This window comes from Pseudorca crassidens, chromosome 5 (genome assembly GCF_039906515.1).
Source record: "Pseudorca crassidens isolate mPseCra1 chromosome 5, mPseCra1.hap1, whole genome shotgun sequence".
In the NCBI taxonomy this organism is placed as follows: Eukaryota; Metazoa; Chordata; class Mammalia; order Artiodactyla; family Delphinidae; genus Pseudorca; species Pseudorca crassidens.
Genome location: NC_090300.1, coordinates 95,112,337 through 95,135,685, shown reverse-complemented (window position 1 = coordinate 95,135,685; position 23,349 = coordinate 95,112,337). Strand labels below are relative to the sequence as shown.

Below are 23,349 nucleotides of genomic sequence, written 5' to 3'. Positions count from 1 at the left end.
GGCTCTGATAGAAATGCAGTTCTAATTCTGTGGTAGGGTCACTGCAAATGGCTTCCAGATAACTTCCTGCCAGATCAGGTCAACGGTGTAATAATCTTCAGAGAAAAAGGAGAATGGAAAATAAGAATTTACGTGCTTTAGGAGCCAGGCCCTTATATAGATTGATAGGAGGCTACCAAAGTGGAGAAGCAAGTTTTAAGAAATAGGAAACCGTCCTGACAGGAGACAGTATCCGACAGGGTGAAGATACTGATTTGTCAGCTTGACAGGTTCTTGTTCCTGGAACTGGCGTAAAGCTACCTCGATCCGCTTAACCAGAGGGTATTTAATCAGGTGCTTGCTACAAGGAATGTTGGAGGTGGTAATTTGGGTCCACATTAGGCTAGTTGCAAAGTCACACTTGAACAACCTAACCAAGATGATTTTTCTAAAAGAAATTGAAGGAAGGAGAGGGAGGAAAACTCATCCAGGATTGAAACTCATCAAAGTTTGCTGAAAATTACGTGTAAAAGAAACACCATTTCCTTTCTTTCTCAGCCTTCATTTTTCTTCATCCACTCTCGCCAGTGATGCATCTGTAAGAGGATAATGCAGGTTGTCCTGCCATGAGTAATGGATCCTGATTTCCACTTTTCTGATTGCTTGCTATCTGCTGTAAGTAATGCCTTACAGAAATACTCCCTGTGTCCTAGAGCATTTTGACTGATACTGTGTTTTGGGCAAAAGTCCCCCAAACCATGGAATCCTTCATTCAACTTTCCTGATTTTTGTCTTTATTGATTGATTTTCAGTTAACTCTCGGTGCAGGTTTTTGCTCTCCTACATTTTGCGGCCACTAGGTTTTTTTGTTGGTATGTACTTTTTCTTTGAGATATTTTATTCTTTCAAATAGCAAGGAACCTGGAGAATTGTAGGTTTCTCAAACAGATCATTTCTTGGCTGTTCCATTCTGCAGTGATTTCTATCATTAGGATAATAGAATAAAATTGCCCTTTAGAAGCTTTTCCTATATTGATCCAGTTCATTTCATAGGCTGAAAGTGGAGGAAGAGAAAGAAAGAGTTCTTTCTATTATTTGATTGTAAATAAACCTGGCAATTCTGAATTTTTTAAATGGCGGTTTTCTCATTTGTCTTACTAATAATACAACTTTAAAGCAATCTCAGGTTTGTAATTCAGTAAACAACAAACCAAAATACCCTAATAATAATGATAATAATTTGCTCAAAAGGGACCAAACTTTATACCAACTCAGAGAATAAGAAGATTTAATTTTAAACCAACTTTTTGTGAACTTACGTTTACAGATCTTTAAATTGATGGGGTTGGTCTGTGATTTCTAAGGTCCCTTTCAGTTCTAATGTGCAGTTTTATTAGCCAACCCAAATTTATACCTCGTAGAATCCAGTGTCTAGAAACAACCATGAGAAATCTTCTGGTTTGCCTCTCTCCATTTTAGCAGTAGTAGAGTCCAATTTTTATATAAGAATAACCATTCTTCCCCCCACCCCTGTTCCCTTTTTTTTTTTGTGGTACGCGGGCCTCTCACTGTTGTGGCCTCTCCCGTTGCGGAGCACAGGCTCCGGACACACAGGCCCAGCGGCCATGGCTCACGGGCCCAGCTGCTCCGCAGCACATGGGATCTTCCCGGACCAGGGCACGAACCCGTGTCCCCTGCATCGGCAGGCGGACTCCCAACCTCTGCGCCACCAGGGAAGCCCTGTTCCGTTTTTAATGTGTTTAAAAGAATTTCATCTTTTTTGATGATAGGTACCTGGCCAGTAATTTCTGACTGCAATATGTTTAGGGAGCATTCCAGACAGGACTTGAGAATTACAGTTACAGAATTCCCAAAGTTCGGTAGTGGTTGTGGTTCAGATACTGTCACATTTATGAATGAAGTAGTTATAGCTCTTGCACCTGTTGCACCTCCCACATACTTTGCTTTATCCTACCCAGGGTGTGAGGTTTGTAGTAGCAGAGGAGAAATTAGGATTTAGGGATCCATATAACCATTTGGTAGCAGAGATACCTCTTAGATGAATCTCAGAATTTTTGAAAGTTGTTATAACATATGGGCTCCAGGATTTTTGGGGAATACTAAGTAAAACAAGTTTTAGTTACGAAATACTTAACTAATCAGCCAAAGAGTTGGCGAGAGGGGAAAGTCACCCAACAAAATATTTATCTGGAGTCTGTCTGTTAATATTTACTTCTTATATAAAAATCATTCAGTGAACTCAAGGATATTTAATAATACAACTCTTATAAACTACCGAGGTAAGGCAATGATTTAATTGTGGTGCAGGCTCATAATGCTAATTACAGGGAAGTTAAACTGTACTCAGTCACTTTAGCAGTACATGGGTGCATGTCACTTGAAATAGAAAATCACCGGTTAAAGCTGACAAAGGTAATCATCACGTGTTTTACTTCCGAGGCCCTCTTGATCTTCAGAGGACTCAGTAGGAACCTTTTTAGTTTAATCCCATTTTAAGAAATGCATGGCGACAACTGCAGAGTTTATCATTTTCCCAAATGCTTCTAGAGCCATCCATGTACGGACAAGAAGTATTGAACAGCAGTGTAGTATGGCAGCTGGACCACTTGAGTCTGAATCCTGGTGTCCATTGTACCAGTTTCCTGGCTGTTAGCCTGGGCAAGTTTCCGTCTGGGCCTCAGCTGCTTTATCTGTAAAATGTGGATAATTAGGCTTCCTACTTCATAGAGTTGTTTTGAGGATTAAATGAACTAATGATTGTAGTTAGAATAGTGTCCTGATGCATGATTAAGTCCAGAAAGAAAATGATAAAAGACATACTTTGTGCACATGAAAATTCTATTTTCAGTTTTAAATTACAAGTCTTTCCTTATTTACAATAAAAATGTAGTTAACTAAATTGAAAGTAAATGTCTGAAATGGAAGTGTTTATTATTGTTTCTATTACACAGCATTCTTTTTGACTTTGTAAATCCTAAATATTAGGTATAACATATTTAAATGGATATATGATGACTAGATTTCTATTACTATAAACCTGTGGTAATTTTTAGGTAGAAAAGTAAACATTTTAAACTGTCTGGAAGTTAGGTGTTGAAAGAATAGTGACAGTGGTTGCCTGGGCTTGTCACAGTTAATAATTTAGCACTTTCAGTGGTGAAGGACAGCCCCCTTTGTCTACTGTTCATGTATTAGGTACCTATAATTCCCCATTAATCTTTCCATCACCAGGGAGCTCTTCAGTGCTCCAGCTCGTTCCCCTTTTGGCACATGAATGGTTTGGATTGATGTGAAGAGACCCAGGATTTAAAGTCTCAGATTTAGCCACATTTATTACCTGTCTGAGCTGCATATTGTGGTGTTCAAATTTTCCAGTGTCATAGGCAGAGTTTTGCTCCAGATTCTCCAGGCTTATGTGATTCTTAATAAATGCAAAAGTAGGGCAAAGGTGATTTAATCCTAACCAGCCTGTTAGCAATCTGAATCTCCTGGTCTTTGAGAGTTTAACATCTCCATAAAAAAGCATAAACTCAATTATTAATAAAGTAAAAAAAAAGTTACTAGGGGCCTCCATGGCCTTGATTTGAAGCTATTAGAAATTGACTTTTTCTTTTAAGGGAAAAAAATGCTTCCTATACACTCTCTAAAAAGATGTTGGGAAGTCTTATTTAAAAGTTGGAAGAGTTATTTTTCCTTAATATGGAATTCTAAGAAGCACATGGAAAATGTTTACAATGTCAGTAATTAAAAACAACTTAATGAAGATATACAAAATTCAGAATTGTATTCAATTTTCAAATTATAGAATCCAGTGTTAATTAATGGTAGAAGGGGTTGGCATAGACTGTGAGAAAAGCAATGTGGGAAGAAATATACAAAACAGCTATTGTATTTTTTAAAGACCTACCTACAGGTGAATTGTCACCAGTGTAAATGCTGTGTGAGGGGCTGTGAAAGCTGATTTATTGTGTCTTTTATCTTCCTGGTAGGAGATGAGAGAGGGGAAGGAAGGCCTATATACAGGAGAGGGGGGACTCTGCAGTGCGGCCTGGTCTCAGCTGGAGACATCGAGGCAAAAATCATAGCAGAGAATGGTAATAATGGGTCTTCAAGGTCATCTAGACCAAGGTTCTCATGCTTGAAGACCTTCCACAGTTTTCCTACTTAATCAATTACTAATTTTGTCCTTGATTTGGGTCTGGTTTTGAATCTTTCTCTTTTTGTGAGGTGAAAACCAGGACTAGATGCTGGGCCTCCTTACTCTGAATCTGCTACTATTACTGGTTCCATAGTTCCCATCTTCTCTCGATGCAAAAACTCTACAAGCAAGAGAAAAATGAATATGAGAAGCATGAAAATATTACTATACTTTACACCTGTCTCAGATCATCACTGACCAGTTTCTGTGTGAATGCCAACAAAATTCCAGTTCTGTGTTCCCTTAAGCATCACTTTTCCCCATAAGGTGCCAGCCAATTCTTCTTAAGTCAAGCCTGAGGTTTCAGGAATAGCCAGCCACCTGACTTCCTTCCAGCTACCTCATCCTTTGGAAAGGTGCAGACCCTAACCCAGTCTTAAATAACAAGACAATGAGGATCTGAATAGTTGTTTGCAGGATCTTTTCAAAGGGCTATTTTTGCTGGTGCCCAGAGTAAGAGAAGCCAGGTGAGAGCTGGCAAAGTTTGCAGTGACAGGGAAATCCCAGAACCTGTAGTTCACCCCTGGCAGTGCCCTCAGTGATGTGGGTAAGTTTAGCCTTTAGTTAAAGGGTTAACACTGGGACGAATTGAGATCATCAAAGTGAATAAAGAGAATTGTCTGAATTCTCCAATGTCTATTATAATTGCCAAGTATCTGGGTGCCGAGAATGTCTTATTATTGCGTACTAAATATTCCCTAATCGTTTGGACCATGTCTATTGCACTCTATTGTGTGCTATCTAGTTCCTAAATTGTTTCATTATTATATAGATCTTATCTCAACAAGTCCTTTATTGGTCCAACTCATCTTTTATAATCAGTGTCATCTATCTTAATCCTAGTGCATCAGTAGGTCCTTAAAAGGTTGATTTGGGATCAGGAGGTCTCCCTAGAGGAGCAACATAAGAGCTGAGGAGGAATTTGCCTACCTCTCAGGAACAGATTTGGTAGTCACTGAATCCAGACAGCTGGGATAGCGCTGCAAGCAGAATTCTGTGGCTCCTCAATGAGGCTTACCTTCCAGTTTGAGAAATGCTTTAGTAGGATATAAATAATGTGCCTGATATTTTCTGTTAGCTTGTGACTTTGGGTACACATCAGACAATGACAGGTTTTATTTATTTTTTCCCTAAAATCGGAGTGAGCAAGCATATTTTATTTACTCCAGTTGGTTCTTTTACAAATTCTTGCCCAAACTTACTTTTATTCTAAAACTGTATATCTTATTACATATTTTAAAATCCAGTAAATACTTGGACATATGTAAAAAACCTCTTTTTGTAATAAATATGTTCTGAATTTTTGTTTATACTTAAAAATATTTGCAATAACCACAGGAAGTCTTATGCTTCTCTAGGATTATATGGCAGATTTGTAGTGCCCTTCCCTTACATGTTGTGTTGCTCGTGGAAATGACAAGCTTTCATGGTATGTGTTAAACTGTAACCTGCCTATTGTGTTCAACGTAGAATGCTGAGTTGAGTTGAGAAATCATGTTGTTTGTTCCACCCTGCCTCTCAGAATAATTAGATGGAGATGCACGTGCTCTCCATCAGTAAAGCATATTTGTTTTGAAAGACACAGCACTCATGGGCTATCAGTCATAACTACTTCTGAGAGCACTTTAGGAGCTGCAACATCAATATTTACAAAATGCAAAGTGAAGCAAAGTACACTGAGTCACAGATACATAAGCTTTCTTGTTCCCTGATTCCCTCCCTTCCCCAATGTATGTCGTATGTCTAAATCCATACAAAGGACTATTTTGAAATATGACTGGAAATTTGGGAATTCTCTAGCTAAGTAAATGCTAAGGCACTAAAAAAATGCTTTAAAAGGCTTATGAAATGGATTACTTTTCCTCTCAAAATAAATGTATTGACTGAAAGCTAAAATCAGTGATGCAGTTAAGTGGAAGAAAGTAGTCGTGCTTTGGGATTAAAGTCAGAGCCTTTAGGCTGTGTCCCTGTTTTGCCCCTTGATGACATTGGAAAAATTATGTAAATCTGAGGCTCCTCTTACTCAGCTGTAAAGTGGGCTTAATTATACCCACTTAACAAGATTGTATAATATTAAATAAATTAATATATGCAATACATGCTTTGCAAGTTACAACGTGGTTCATGATTGGGAAGTAGCAGTTAAAGTAGCCAGGAGGTTTTTAGAGCAACACTGATTTTTCTTATTAGAAAATATATTTAGAACTTATTAGTGAAATGTACCCAAATTTCATATTATAAAGAGCTTTATTATAATAATCAAAACAGAATTTCTTACATATGTCCGCAAAGTAACTTCCATCTTTGAAAAAAGAAGGTGAAAGAAAAAGTATTGTGGGCATATGGGTAGCACTGTGTAGCCCCTGTTGTTGACTGTATATTCTGCCATTAACTCTTGCTGCTGTGACAAATCACTATGTGTATGAGTGAGGCAAACTCCCTCCTGCTTGCCCACTCTACATAATGCCGTTCATGTAAATATGGAAGGTCTGGTTAGATACTCGTTGCAAAGTACTATGGAGATTCCAGGTTAAAAGGAACTGAATTAATGAGAAATGGTCTTAGTAGAGTTAAGAATCTTGCTTAGGGGCAAAATGACACTAAATTTGAAAATTCAATACTTGAAAGACTGCTTCTCCCTAAAATCAGCTAATGCCGTGCCTTAATGATGTAGAAGAGCTTCTTAAGTGATTTTCCAGGTTTATTTGGTTTATAATTTTTTATAGAGGAGCTTTTGTTTTCTTTTTTTTTTTTTTTGTACGCGGGCCTCTCACTGTTGTGGCCTCTCCCGTTGCAGAGCACAGGCTCCGGACGCGCAGGCTCAGCGGCCATGGCTCACGGGCCCAGCCGCTCCGCGGCATGTGGGACCTTCCCAGACCGGGGCACGAACCCGTGTGCCCTGCATCGGCAGGCGGACTCCCAACCACTGTGCCACCAAGGAAGCCCTTGTTTTCTTTATAGTATAAGGCATTGCCTTTTTATTTTAAATAGGATGCTAGAGGATAAAAATTCGGCCAGCAGAGGGAGCAGACTTATGTAAATTAGGTTGTAAGAAAAATATTACAGGATGCTTCAGTAAACATGTATTTTGTGGGCAATGTCCATTCTCATACTGTGCATTGAGAGAAAAATGGAAGGAAAGAAGACTGGATTTAGGGTCATCCTAAAACATCTAGCCATTTATATTCTCACTTTGGTAGTTTTCAAAAGGGAAAAAACGCAAGCAAATGGTATGCAAATAGGAACTTGTTTTGTTAATTCTATGAAGTGAAGAACTTTTTAAAACAAATATGAATTTAATACATTTGGTAAATTAACAAAAGTTTTCAGTACTTGGCACTGAAGTTAGAGCACATTCCGACCAAACATTTTAAAGGACTATAACACCTGAAAGGAATATAAATGGAATGTATAATGCTCTGAACAGGGCACTGTTATGACTCTGAATCAGCAGATAAGCACTTTTGTATCTTGTGTATTAAGTCAGAAAATTGGAATATATTTAAGGAAAAAATTTCACCAGGTGTGAAGCAAGTATAAAACAAATGGTTTTCTGCGTAGCTCTAAATGGAAACTATAAATGTATCATAGCTCCCTATGTATTCTAATTAATTTTCTTGGCAAATGTGCAGTCTGATATAACATCATTAAGTTAATGCATTTTCAAACACTTTTCATTAAATACATAATATATTCAAGACAGTAGTCCAAGCATTTGGGAATATATAGATAAGGAACGTCCTGCCTTCTTAAAGTATGTGATCTGGTCAATGACAAGTTAACTCAATTCCGGTGTGCCACAGTGTAAAGCAGGTGGGCATTGCAGAAGCTAGGATAAGCTGTTTCAGTAAACACTGTAACTACTAAAATAAGAAATACCAATTCCTTTTTACATTGTGGAAAAATAGTTTTGCTTTGTAACCATTAAGACTGAGAAGTTTTGCTTTATTAAGTAAACTAAATTTAACTGTAACTTAAGATTATTTGCCATCTTTTTAGAGTAAAGAACAGTAGCTTAGGAAAAAGAAATTTCCATCTAGAGGTATCATAGATTGTTGATTCTTAACTAGAACCATTGTTTCTGGGTTGTTTTTTTTTAAGTTATAATTAGAGATCAGGATGGTTAAAGACATCCAGACCTTTTTATTAGTTTAGAAAACGTTTTAAGTTAATATAAATGAAAAAATAATTTTTAAAACTTTGATTATTTTAGATGGAGTTCAATATATTTGCTTTTAAAAATATGCATGCTCATTCTTACAATTTAAAGGGCTGTATGCAAACTGGTGCACAGGAGATTAAATAGTGTTCGGTGATGGGTACAGGAGAAAAGGGAATAGATAATTATTTCTCTTTATGAGGTCAAAATTATTCATTGAGTCATTTTGACATTTGTTGCCTAGATACTAGAATTTCCAAACAAGTAAAATTGCCAGGTGTTCTGGTTTGGTAGTTTGAGAATGCTGTTTGAAGTTGGTGCAAGCAACTTCTGAGATGGAGGGTCACAGGGCAGGAAGAAAGAGCAAGGCATGGTGAGGAAGGAGCAGAAAAGAAGCAGTGGCAAGTGAGAAGCAATGAAGGTGACAGGAAGAGACCGCAGGGAGCAGACCCGAACAAGTGTTTTCCCACAGTGGGCCCGGCTCTGTGTCAGGCCCTGCAGATACTGTGGTGAACATTATACAGCCCTCGTTCCCTGTCAGAGCCAAGTGGGATATACAGAGGGAAACACACCGTTTCTTTGGGGGATGGATATCGAGTACAGGGTACTGTGGAGACACCTAAGAAGCACCTCTTTCTCAGACTAGTAAGGGCCAGTGGGGGCTTATGTGAGATCCGAGCTCCACTGGGAGGAGACAGTAGTACAGATGCTAAGAGGTGAGAGTCCCTGGTGAGTTCCAGGTGATGGCATGTAACACAGTGTAGGTAGAGCTTTAAGAGTGAGAATTGAGCAAAGAAACGTGAGCCGTAAAACTAAGTAGGGATGAAGAGCCTTGTGTGCTCTGTGAAGAAAGAGGTTCGGACGTCTTCCTGAGTATATTGAGGGACTGACTGTTAAAGAGATTCATGCAGGACAAGGGCATGAGCAGATATTTGTAGTGTGGAGAATTGAAGTCAGCATGGCTATAGATAAGAAGACTAGACCGCTGAGCCAGTATGGGGGATGGATGGGAGCAGACCATACATGTAACAGGTGGAGGGGACAGAACGTGGTGAGAGGTTAGGTGTCAGGGCTAGGAGCCGTTTGCAATGATTTGAACTTACGGTGAGAAAGTAGCAAAGATAGTATATGTTTTCCAGATGTTTCTGTGAAAGGAAGGAATGTCTAGTTCCTAGGCACCATGCGGGCTCTGGCATATTTCCCACGGATATGGTGGAGACACAGGGCTGGCCCAGGCAAGGTGTTTTTCTCTGAGAGGCTAGAAATCAAAGATGTAAGCGTGAATTATTGAGGTAGAGAAGCCAAAGCCTGTGACACAGTTGGAATGAGCTGTGAATGCTTTCTAGGAAATTAATCCCAGGCTTTAGAACCAAGAAGATTAGGAAGGAAGTCAATACGGGAAGTGCAAGGTGGAGCCTGTGAACAGTCTTAGTACCAGACAGGCCAGTTCTTCCTGGCTGCTAGTTTCATGGCTTGGGGTTAGGCAGTCTCCTGGCCTGATGGCTGGAGGCCAATTTGTACCAAAAACGAGGACTAGCTAAAGGAGGAGGAGGATTCAGAGAGGGCCTTAGACTTGAGATTGTATACAGAGCGAAAGAGAAGTTCAGCTACTGTGGATAGTTCATCAGTAGTTCATCAAAGAAACTGAAAGACTAATGGCCCAGGGTAGCAGGAAAGATGAGAAGCATAGACTGGGAGTGAGAGGAGAAGCTGACCTTGAAACTCTGCCTTTGAGATAAGGTAGAAGAAACAAGTTTTGAAATTGGTAGGCAAGGTGGGACTTTGGGAGGGTCCACATATGGAGACCTTTCTGTCAACCAGGAGGCAAAGACATTTTCTTAGAATGACTAGGATTACAGTGGGAAGGACAGTATGGAGAAGCTTGAGCTCTGGGGACAGAAGACCTAGGTTTGAATCCTGGCTCTGTCACATGCTGGCAGAATGGCCTTGGGCATATGCTGTTTAAGCTTTGTCATTCCCAGCTGCTTCCTGTATAATATATGACCATTATAGTTCCTTTCTCCAAGAGGTATATGGAGGATTAAAGAAATTAATTCATATACAGTGTTCAGCAAGTAGCAAAGGTTTAATCAGGTTAGTTATTATTAGGAGGCAGTATTGTATAATGGTCCAGAACCAGACTCCGAAGCCAGACTGGAGCCAGATACTGGTTCCACCAATTATGTGCTAGCAGTGTGACCTTGGACATTCTGTAATGTACAAACATAATGCATAGTTAATCAGGTGATCAGTAAATATGTATTCAACTTCATTGACAATAAGTGACTCCGTGAGCTTGTCTTCTTGTGCTTCAGCTTCTTTCCAGTGTGATAATTGTGTCCCACCATTTTGATACATATAATATTATTAAAACCTTTTTAACTTAACAAACTAAACAAGGCAAACTATATGTTATCTGTGCCTCAGTTTTTTTCATCCGTAAAAAGGAGATTATAATAGTACCTACCTCTTAGGCTTGTGGTGTGTTAAGAGAATTAATAAATAGAATGCTCTTAGCTTCTGGCACATAGGAAGCAATATATACATAAGCATTATATATATAGAAGCATTTTATACGTATATATATATAACTATTATTACTATCCTTACTCATCATCATCAGTAGGGGTTGAGGAGAAACCAATGAGTTATAATGGGCACTGTGGGATTGGGTGGGACTAAGACACGTCAAGACTATGAACGAGCACTGAAGACCAACCTGAGATTGGAAAAGTTTGTAGTAGTGTGAGACCACGGGAGCGGCTGGCAGCTTGGGGATAGACTGGGAAAGAAAAATGGTTAGATGAGTTCAGAGTTGAGGTGAATTAGCAGACCAGTTATGATAGGAAAAGAGAGCTAGTGAGCTGAAGGTGCTATGCTATTGTATTTTGAGAGAATATTGAGAGTCAGTAACAAATAACCAGAGAGGGGAATAAAGCTATGAAAACATGTTCTTAGACTGGTACTGACAGCTGCTTGGAAGTGACTTAGATTTCATTATATTTATTACATCGCCTTGTCAATTTGCCTGTTTCTCCTCTCCCCTCCCGAGCAACCCTTCTGGGTTCTTATTTTTCCTTCTCTGCATATTTTCTTTTCAAGCCTTATATCTCTTCTGCCTTCTAGCAAAACAATGTAAAGAAACAGCATACTAAGAAAGCAGAGAGGTATTGTTTCTGTGTTCACTTCCTCATGTACTCCCTGTCTAACACTGGATGTTTGCTCTGACAGATCCAGAAAATATAGCATCTGGCGTGTTCTTTACCCTCAAGGGTCTCTGTGGGAGGAGTTCATATGGAATCATTATACATATATTGTACGGGAAAATGATGATTGTTATACAATCAAGTGTCAAAAAATATGGCACAGCCATGAAACGTGGGTGGCCAAAACCGGTGCTCAGGAAGGAAAGAGACAGGAGCTGGGTCAAATGAAGATAGCTCCTCAGAAATGGGAGTTCAGGGGGACTTGCACAGAAAGTGAGAATGGGTGTGTGGGGTACAGTGTGCAGGCCTGGGAGAGCTGAGGAAGCACAGGGCAGGTGCTGCCAGACAGGACGACACCAGCCCGGCAGGGGAGCAGAGGCGGCAGGGGCGATGGTTAAATGAGAGGTAAGGCTGTACACTTAACTCCCACAGTGCATAGCTCAACATGCGATCAAGAAATACGCGTTCAGCTGCATTGAGAATAAATGAGGAAGAGACTGCCGTGAGTTTGTCTTGTTGTGCATCAGATTCTTGTCGGTGGGATAGGTATGTCCTAACAATATAATAAATGGATTAAAAAGAAAGCACCTTTGTTAATTTAGAAACTAAAAGAGGCAAATGTATTATGCTAAGCCTGTTGAAGGATAGGAATTTGGTGACTTTGTGATGAAGAATGTAAACGCCACCATAAAATTATAAGAAAACAGAGAGTTGGGCTTTTGGGGGAGCGCGGTGTGATGGGGAACATGTTCCACCCTGTTACTGAATTCCTTGTGTAAGTAGTTTTTCTTCCCTAAGTCACTTCTTTTGGTGCCTTATCTCTTTCAAGGTAGCTGTTGTTTCTGTCTGTAGCCTAGAGTAGCATGCATTTTGAGAACCATGTTAAGCTCTCCTAAGGCTAAATGTCATGGAGTTGTAAGTATCAGAGATCTTAGAATACATATTCCTTCATGAGAGAAGGACACAGGAACCAGAACTGCCAGTATAGCTAAGCCGTTCTTTAAATAGTGTGTGTCTTATTAATATTCATGAAGAGCATGTAGATAACATCTTGACAGAGTTAAAGTTTCAACTTGAAGAGCTACTGCTTTTCAATAAGGAGTGCATTTAAAGACACTCTGCATGAATAGAGTGACTGAATTGCTTCTAAAATGAGAGTATTACTTTATAGAAAGATATTTTTCATTTAATCTGTCTACAGTTTAAAATTGTCATTAGAATTACAATAAATAATAATTAGCACTTATAGGGCTTTAATCTTCAAAGAGTTTTAAAGTTAATCTAATTTAATTGTCGCTTGGAGTCATCAGAGATGTACACTTACTTTTCTGCTGTGAACCATTGAAAGTGTTCACTTTCCAACCCTTCAGTGCTCCCTTTAGGTAGTTCCGTGGCTCATAAGCTATTTGTTCCATGGGAAATGCCCAGAGCATCAACAGATGGAAGGCTTTATATTAGAGCTTCTTGTCCTAGGTGTGCTTTTGGGCTCTTGAGTTGGGCTTCCTGCTTCTAGCGCCAGCTTCTCTGCTAACTGTGTGACCTTAGGCACGTGGCTTAACCCTCAGCTTCTTCAACTGGGATGCATAGTATAGTACCTGCCTCAAGGGTTCTTATAAGGATTAAATGAGATAATGAATATTAAGTATGAAGTGATTAGTATTTAATAAATATTAGCTGTGTATTAGTATTGTTTTTAAAATTATCCTGAGGAACAATTCATTCTGGGAAGTTGTGATATGTGGTTAAGTGTTAGGTGAGGAAATTATAAGCCATAAATACCCTTTACAGGGACTGCTGTGTACCAGGCTCAGTTTGAAGTCCTGGGCCAGAAAAGTAAGAAACCATGACACCTTCCCTCTAGAAGTTCACAACCTATTTTGTGGAGGATAGTGAGGACGTAGATAAAACTAACTGAAACACCATGGTAAGTGCTTGACCAGCAAGCTCAAGTGTGATCAAAGAGCGATGGCATTTGACTTAAGATTTTCACGGAAAGCTTTAGAAGGGAAGTGATATATTACCTGGGCTTTGGAGGAGGATGTCCGTTTTGGCAGAAAGTGGGAGAATTTTAGGGAGTGCGCAAGGCAGTGGAAGCAAGGGGTGTCGAGAGCAGCGGCACTCTCAGAAGGTTTTAAGCAGGTTGGTCCAACTTGTGGGAAGCTCTAGAGCTACCGATTTACCACCATTTCTTTGCGCTGATTTTTCATCTTCTCTGTAGATCCGAGACAGCTCTAAAGCTTTACAGTCTTAGTTGGACCCAGGAGAGGCCTTACTTGAGGTTAGAATGCATGGCTGTCTGACAATGAAATTTCCTGGGCCTCCCTTACCTTCCCCTGTCTCATTTGGTCTGAATTTCCATTAATATGATTTGAATGGGATTTTATTGGACATTTAGGAAACAGTTTAAACTCTAAAATACCCCTGTGACACAGTTAAATTTACACAGTGTTTTAAAAGCTAAAGTGTACTGATTGCCTAAGTTGTGAGACAAGAGGAAAGACTAGAGGATCTTACAGAATTTATGACTATGCCAAGGCTCTGTTTCTGACTGTATATCACTCAGACAAAAGGAAAGAAATTTTCCGTCTTTCTTTTTCAGTTGCTGAGGCTGGAGGTTATAACATCTGGGAAGCATGTGGACCACTGTTAAATGGGAGTCCTCTGTGCTCTCTCTTGAACTGCATCTTAGGCTGAGTTAAGCGAGAACGTGCTGCCTGTTAAACCCATACTCCCTCTAAGAAGCTTGTGGGTAAAGGGAGGATTTACTAACATGGAGTGAGAACCTTCTAGATGCCAGGCTCTGTGCTGGGTGTTATATAAAAAGTGTTCTCACAGTAGAGCTATTACTTAGTTTTAATGTGTGGAAAGATCAGCAAGATGAATAACTTTACAACAAGCAGTTAGTGGCAGGAGGCCGGATTCTGAAGGAGGCCTGTTAGGCTCCAGTGTCCATTTTTTTCTTTTGTTAAACGTGGTATTTACTTTGTCCTGTTTCTTCTATGATATTTCTTCTTTAAATTTCTCATGAAGTTTGACCTCAGTAAAGGTCTTCATGAATGGACTTGCTGCACTTGAAGAATAAAGGTAAATGAAGTTTTTCCTAATTTATCACCAAGTTGATTTACATTTACATCAGTATTATGAGTACTAATTAGGGTAACTCATCTGGCAAAGAAAAGGGAACACATGGGTTGGTTTGTTTTTATAAGATAAGTAAATATTCAATACAGCTGACCCTTGAATGCAGGGGTTATATAGCTTTACAGTCACCTGCCTGTACCCATGGCTCCCCCATCTGTAGATTCAACCAACCGTGGATCATGTAGTAATATAGTCTGTTTTTATTGAAAAAAATTTGATGTATAAGTGGATGCTCACAGTTCAAACCCATGTTGTTCAAGGGTCAACGGTATTTTGGATAGGGACCTTCAGCCTCCATCGTTTGATAATCTCAGCAACATAATTTTATGATATTGAGTCTTTCAAGTACAGGGTCCACTGGTAGTTGAATAACCTGATTTGTTATTCTACAGTTGCCATGCAGAAAGGAAGAAGGACCCCTTTTGAATAAAGTCCCCCAGTTGCTTCATTCATTACGTATAGATTGCTAGCTTAATTTGCTCATGTTCCAGAACAAGAAGCCGAACTTTATAATGTGTGGGGGGGTTTTAGTGGCAAAATAATTACAAAGGTAGCCCTCTGTTACTGTCAAAAATTAACAGAACTTAACAATTTTTCCTCCTCATTGTTGAAATAGGAAAAGCAATATGCTTGAGTCTCAAAATTCTGCCTTCTTTTTCCCTTTTCTTTCTCAGAAGATGTTTTTCTTCATCTTTTCTTGCGTTCTCCTCTCTTGCTTTGTCATTACTTCTGAATGATAATCAGGAGCATCATCCCCTCCCCCCCTCCCCCCACACACACATTCTTCTGCCTTCTTTCAACAGTTTGAAAACAGATCCATGGTGAATTAAAAAGTAATCAGATAACTAAGTTATTAAAATCTCTAGTTTATAGTTTGGGGTATTTCATGGTCATTAGGTCAGTTACACTTTTCTTGACTATTTTGTCCCAGGTTTACTATCTTCAGTTCAGCTTTCATTCATGCCAAAAATACTTACTTCCCCCCTACTTTGTTCCAGACTGTGCTAGAGGTTATCAATCTTACTTTTCGTACAGCCCAGGGGTTCGGTGGTTCTCACACAGAACATGCCGCCCTGGCCCGCATTCAGTGTTATACATAGTTTTCAGACCTCCTTTTTTCCCACTCAGGAAGAAACAGCTGAAGTCACAGGAATGAGAGAGATGGGGGTTAATTTTGAAGCCATTCTACTGTATAAAAATAGTGAATTATCACCATAATTTAGCATGGAGTTTCATATGGTTGTTTATAACAATTCTCACAACTGACTGATCTTGATGTTCTGATAAGCCAGATGCTTCTATATAAAGATAACTAGTCTTGGATCATCAAGAAAAAGGCCTAGTGATGGAGGTAGGATGTACCCAAATAATTGTAATTCAAGGGAAAATGTGGTAAGTGTTGTTAGCAATATAAGATCTTTCTATTGTATTTATGGAGATGGAGAGATTAATTGGGAGTATCAGAGAAGATATACATTATCGTAGTGCTGTAGCAGCTATGTGGAAAGAATCAGAACATTGAGGTGGGAGGAGGTGAACGTGGTTATTTTGAACCCCAAAGCCACATATACCATCCATTCATTTGATTCTTGATATTCTATTTTCTGTTTGAATATTGAAATTACACATAAATATGTGCAAAGGCACATACACTTAAACACAATTCACACATAATCAAATAGCATAATCAGAATCCTTGAGGCTAAATGATGTATTTTTCTCTAGGCACCGGCAGTCACTTTGACCTCTCCCGCTGATAACAGCTTGCCTGACGTATAGTTTCCCATTAATTTCTTTTATTGTTTAAAAAATGTGTTATAAAATATCCGGTATTAAAACCCAGTATGGGTTTAATTACCACTCAAGCATCTCATCCTGAAGTGATTAATAAGCCACAAAAATAGCTGTTTCCTCTTCTCTCTATATAGCGTTGGTATTTTTAGAAATTGGGTTTTCCGTGCCAAGTTTTATTTGTAGATAGACTGGGAATTGTGAAATGGTCTATCAATTCAAAGAAATCGTTGTTCTTTTATTATTTATTAAGAGCATACCAGATAACTAATTCCATTTAAAGTTTTCAATAACTTCTACTCTTGAGGCAGCCACATGAATCATGTAATTGCTTCAGATACTCAGCAGAAGTTTCTTGCTAAGAAAACCACGGGAACATGTTTTTCTCACCTCCCCACCCTTTTTTTTTTGGCTAGACACAGCTTTTAATAATGAGGATTTTATCAAAATGAAGATTAAAAGATTATTAAAATGAAGATTTTATTGTAGTACAAGAAATAATCTGAACATCTATCAATCATGGAATAATTGAGAAAATTGTGATATGTTCCTATTTTGGAATATTATATAGTTATTACAAAATGAGGATGATCAAGGTGTATTGACTTAGAAGAGCATGATATTTTCAACTTAAAACTTTTAAATGGCTGTGTTTACTGATGTAGAAAAAGGTACAGAATGATATTGTCCTAAGGATATTAAAGTTGGTCAAAGGATAGGAAAACAGAGGGGATGATTATTAACAGAAGAGAATCCAGAAGTAGACTTATACACATGTGGTAATGTAGTATAGGATAAAAGTAGCATTTCAAAGGAATGGGGAAAAGCTGGATGATTTAATAAATGGTTTGGAACAGTTGGTTAGCTATTTGGGAAAAAAAAAAAGCTAGATCCCTCCCTCACTCCTTTGTCAGAATGAATTCCAGATTGATCAGTTATTTACATGGTTTCTTTAAAATAATGAAGTCACGTAAGTTCTCAAAGGAAACATTAGTGAATATTTTTCCATTTTGAAGTGAAGAAGACTTAAATATGACCCCAAACTCAAAAACAAGGAAGGAAGATTAAAAAATTGCTTATGTCGTATTGTTTTGAAGGCTTGAGAACTAGATGAATATTGAAACTATATGTTCATGGATCCTAGTGTCAGCAACATGGCATTAAAAGTTTATTGAGAGGGCTTCCCTGGTGGCTCAGTGGTTGAGAGTCCGCCTGCCGATGCAGGGGACACGGGTTTGTGCCCCAGTCTGGGAAGATCCCACATGCCGCGGAGTGGCTGGGCCTGTGAGCCATGGCCGCTGAGCCTGCGCGTCCGGAGCCTGTGCTCCACAACGGGAGAGGCCACAGCAGTGAGAGACCCGCGTACCACAAAAAAAGTTTATTGAAAAAAAAAGTACTTTGCAAGTGTTTGGACCAATACAGATTTAAACTGACCAAAACGACCACCACCCTGTGATTTTGGCAATGGCATTTACGTTTGTAATTGTCAGCATGAACCATTTAAGTTGATGGCATTTAACTGTATTGTTTCAATTTTCACATGACTATGTATAAAGAGTAATTTGTATATTAATGTTACTTTAAATGAATGAATGAAAAATATTAAATAATTATGAGAAAGCATGTAAGAAACTGTGTATAATTTACCTTTGGGCTGTGGGACTGGGCATGATGGAGAAGGTAAACCTCATTTTTTGTTATTTTCACCTTTATAATATAAATACGTAGTTTCTTTCATTGAGAAAAACTTTTAAAAATATTCACTGAAAAATAATTTAGAATTTTCAGCTTCTGAAAGATATTGTCAGATTCATAGCCTGACTATAGCCTAGCTATTTCAGCCAATCGTCTTTTAGGGGAAAAAAGCCTAGAGAGCAAAACTTTGTTGCTCTCTAGGGCATATGTAATAGGGAGATGCAAAGATCTTTGTGATTTGTTGTATCTCTAGGGCATATGTAATAGGGAGATGCAAAGATCTTCGTGACTTGTTGTATCACAGGCCGGTGCAGAAAGGTGCTCATCCCACTAAGTGATTCATGCGTAGACCGGATCCTTGGAGGCTGCACAGTTAGTTTTTGAAAAATGTGTGTCGTCTTATGAAATACTTTTATTTTAAATCTAAAACACTTGATTCTTATAAAGCATTCATTTTACTTAATAATACTTCAGACTCATATTTATCATAGTATAGAATGTGAAATTCATGTAAATTATGATAAAATAGGAGTCGTTGGAGAATGTAGGGAGGCCCACCTCTGTGAGCACCTTTGCTCCCCTGGGAGGCATCTTTCACATTCCTCTGGTGGAAAACTTTGAGAAACACTATTTTGAGTAAATACGAACAGGTGGCAGTAACTTGTAATCATCCTAACACTTTATTTGGGTTTTGAGTTCTGAAGTTATGAAGTGGAAGGAAGCAGATTTCATAAAAGGCAAATTTTATTAGCAATTTAACCCGCTGAAATGAATGTTTGATTATGTACTTAGTTCTTACTGAATCCAGTAAATGTCTAAGCTGGTAGATACTTTAATCATTAAAACTATAATCCAGTTAAAGTTAAGGAAGCTAAATAAACTAATTTTAATCAAATTTACTTTCATTTCTCTGTTTCTCCTTTTTTTCATTACTACAGGTCACAGTAATGAAAGGCAGTAATAGAAATAAAGATCATTCCGCAGAAGGAGAAGGGGCTGGAAAACGACCAAAACGAAAGTGTCTTCAGTGGCATCCATTGCTAGCAAAGAAACTTCTTGACTTTTCAGAAGAGGAAGAAGAGGAAGACGAAGAGGAGGATATTGATAAGGTAATTTCCTCCTTTTATTGTAGAAGTTTTAAGTTTATTTGACCATTCATTCTGGAAACTGCAGTGAACCTGTGTGGTGCAAAGGAGGCGTTACTAGAGTGAGTCTGTCTGTATAACTTGAATCCTAGTTAACTACTTAATCTACATTTTTATTCCAAATGTTGATGACTCTTAAAGTATCTGTAGTAGTAGTTTAAACTGAAACAGATCCTTCTTTTTTTTTTTTTTTGCGGTACGCGGGCCTCTCACTGTTGTGGCCTCTCCCGTTGCGGAGCACAGGCTCCGGACGTGCAGGCTCAGCGGCCATGGCTCATGGGCCCAGCCGCTCCGCGGCATGTGGGATCTTCCCGGACCGGGGCACGAACCCGTGTCCCCTGCATCGGCAGGCAGACTCTCAACCACTGCGCCACCAGGGAAGCCCCAGATCCTTCTTAAATAGTATTTCTGTCAATTAACTAATAATTTGCAGACAATATTCAAACGCAGTGAGTTCATAAAATTTCATGTGCTTACCTGCACCCACCTGTTGCTCCTGGCCTCTCTTTCTTCCCTCCCAGCCTAGCCTTGCCACCATAGGCAGGTTCAGAGCTGTTCAGGTTCTCATTTCTGAGGCCTCCGGAGCATCTGGCTGCTGTCACCCCTCCGTGCCTCTGTGCTCAGTCATTCCTCCTAGTCCCCTCCTCTGGTCTCACACTTGAGCAGCCGGCTCTTGCGAGAAAGCCACACAGCCATGCAGCTGACTTTAGAAAGCCACACGTCCCTTCAGATCTTGGCGTGACTGGTTCCTCCTCTTCATCATTCAGGTCTCAGCACAAGGACTACCTCCCCATCATCTCAGGTGTCCCTCCCACCCAGTGTGCCTTCCACGTCTGAGGATTTCCTCCCTCACACTTCTTCTTATATGCCTTGTGTTTAGCTGTGCACTTGTTTATGTCTGCCTTCCTAGACTAGGCTATAAGCTCGGTAAGAGCAAGGGTCTTGCCCTTCCTGTCCTCTTCTCCTTCCTCAAAGCCTAGAATGGTGGCTGGCACAGAGTAGATTTTGAATAGTTATATGCTCAGTAGAAGAATAGATGAGTACTGGACTTCCCTGGTGGTGCAGTGGTTAAGAATCCGCCTGCCAATGCAGGGGACACGGGTTCGAGCCTTGGTCTGGGAAGATCCCACATGCTGTGGAGCAGCTAAGCCCGTGCACCACAGCTACTGAGCCTGTGCTCTAGAGCCCATATGCCACAACTACTGAAATCCGCGTGCCTAAAGCCCGTGCTTCTCAACAAGAGAAGCCACTGCAGTGAGAAGCCCGCGCACCGCAACGAAGAGTAGCCCCCACTCGCCGCAACTAGAGAAAGCCCGCACGCAGCAATGAAGACCCAACGCAGCCATCAATCAGTCAATCAATCAATCAGTAAAAAATAGATGAGTACTTATTTTGTGTCACTACAAATTTCATAAACATGCTTTTACTATTCTTCAGGCCTTCGATATCCGTTCAGTCTTTTGTCCTAGGCTTGGGTCAGCTCCCTCTTCCACTCATCTCAGCAGGAATTATAAACATTTTTCCTGTTTCACAGACATCTTCTCTGGGTACTGTTTATGGTCTCCTCACCGTTGAACTTTTCTTCTCTTTCACAGAGGCCACCAGAAATGACTCCTTCAGCTTTCTCTACTTACTCATCTTACTCTTATCTCACTCCTTATCCATCTTTTCCTTTCCGTTTTCAGAGAAATGGTGTTATTCTTCCTGTATGAGGAAATTGCCAAGTTTATGCTTATGCTTAGTTTGATCTCTCTGACACATTTGCACCTGTTGATCACTTGGTCCTTGAAGCTGTCTGCTGTTTCCATGACAGCAATCACTCATTTCTATTCCTAACTTCCCAACTATACCATTCTGGTTCCTTCCAGTTGATGTCCCTCCATTATTCTACCTTCAAATGTTGATGTTCTCTGGGCTTCTTATCTTAATTCCTGTCTCTACCCTGGACCTTTCTTCTAAACTCTGGACTTGTATTTCTGACTGTTTACTTGACATATCCACTTAGGTATCAAATCAGAATCTCAGTTTGAATGTGTTCAAAATGAAGCTGTCACTTTTCTCCTGCAAACCCCATCCTCCTACATCTTTCCTTTCTCAGTGAATGGCAACTCCAGCTGTCAAGTTGGTCAGACCTGAAACCTTGTCTGTTTTCTTTTGCTCAAGTCTCACATCTGTCCATCCATCAGTAAATTCTCAACCATACCTTCAAAATAGTTCTCAAGTTGACCCCTTGTTAGCAATGTCACTACTGCTACCTTGATCCAAGCCACCACCAATGCTAGTGCAGATTATTGTATTCTGCCTCTCTCTCTGCCTCTGCTCTTGCCGTTCTACAGTCTGTTCTCAACAGAGCAGCCAGAGAGATCCTTCCAGAATGGCAGGCCAGTTGTGCTACTCTTCATCTTCATGAGGATGGGGAGTCTATACGCTCACTGTTCTGTCTGCATCACCTAGAACAGTGCCTGCTCCATATCAGGTGCCCAGTAAATAGTTATTAAGTGAAAGAATGAAGTCATCGAGTCCTGTTCTCTTTTTGGTCCACATTCAGAGATCTCACCCGCACCCTTGGTCTTACTTCTTTATATTGGTACATCAGTTCATTATCCCAACTGGGACTTCTCTGCTAAGAGCCACTTCACATTCTGCCACCAGATCTAACTTCTCTCATTTGAGAAAAAGTGTTCTCTGTTGTGTATGAAGGAATCTTGCTGCCAAAGTTGGAAACACTCTTCTTCCTTTTTCAACCTTTACATCCAGTTAGACACCAATCACTCTTGGTCCTACCTCATTAGTGAATATTGTTTCTGTTTTCAGTTCTCCATTCTCGTGATTACTGCCTTGATTCAGCCCTGTCTCCATTCTCGCATGGACAGCTGAAATAAACTTTTAACTTGTTCCTCTAGTTTTGTTTGACTCTAGTTTTGCTACTGTAATTCATGCTCAACACTGATGACAGGAGTTCTCTCAAAATACAGATCTAACAATGTCTTTCCCCTGCTTAAAACCACTCATGGCTCTTCATTGCATCCAGCTGTGGTTTCCATATCCTGGTCCAGTGCTAGTGTTGATTTGTTGCAGTGTTACTTGGCCTCTGGTGAAAGAAAAATAGGTCCAGATACCTTTTCGTTTTAATTTAATTTATATATCATACATTTATTGATTTGTTTACTTACTTTTTGATTAGTTAATGTAATGAAACAGTTATAATATTAGATAGTAGTTAAAATTTTTTTTTAATGTTCGTACTTGACAAAACAAAAAGTTGGTAATCTCTGTTGGTCCCCTCCCAAGGGTTTTTATTGATCCATGCAGTCTGAAGCCACTCATTTACAGGGTTAAATGCACATTTTTTTAATCTTTTTTTTTTTTAACACGACAGAGCACATTCTTCATGAAGTGGCCCATACCTTCTTCTGTAACCTTAGATTCCTGTTCTAATCTTTTATATACTGGTACTATTGAGCTGCATATAAGTGTCTGAACTATTGAGCTTTAATCTCTATTAGTTCCCCATGACTCCCCATTGACTACCCTACACGCTCTGATTCATCTTTCAAAAGTTAGCCCAGACCACACCTTTTCTAGGGAGACTTGCCTGTTCTCCTACCCATCTGCTAGTGCTTCATTACTGCACTGGTTCATTGTTGCAGTCATCATCCTGCTTTTTAATTTATTTGCTTATATATCTTTCTCCTCTCCCCAAACAGTGAGCTCCTTGGGCCAGGATTTGTCTTATTTATCTCAGCTCTTGACTTGAGTTTTACAATTTAGTAACTGAATCAAAAGTTATTCTTTTCTGAAGGGAAACTATAATTACTTCCTCAACCTACGTAATACATTTTTTTATGCCCGATCTTTTTCTGTAGCTTCTTAGTTTCAGAATGCTAAATAAATATTCCTTGAAAACTCAAATCATTTTTAGTGATTGTACACATAATGAGGAAGATAAATCTGTATCCTTCACCCCCAGTAATAATCCCTAATGTATTTCCAAATCAAGTAGCTATGACTTCA

The 23,349-nt window shown here is 39.4% G+C and overlaps 1 protein-coding gene across 26 annotated transcripts in view; it reads left to right on the top strand.

The window, feature by feature from the left end:
- Positions 1-23,349, top strand: part of BBX (BBX high mobility group box domain containing) — a 279,480-nt gene that overhangs the window by 161,940 nt on the left and 94,191 nt on the right. For 23 of the 26 annotated variants that reach the window (XM_067738986.1, XM_067738990.1, XM_067738974.1 and 20 more), the window contains one exon: positions 19,129-19,299. In XM_067738986.1, coding sequence (XP_067595087.1) covers positions 19,138-19,299 — 162 coding nt within the window. In that variant the 5' untranslated portion in view covers positions 19,129-19,137. Of the gene's footprint in view, positions 1-536; positions 655-19,128; positions 19,300-23,349 lie in introns of those variants that run through there. The other 3 variants (XM_067738972.1, XM_067738973.1, XM_067738999.1) reach the window with 3 other exon arrangements.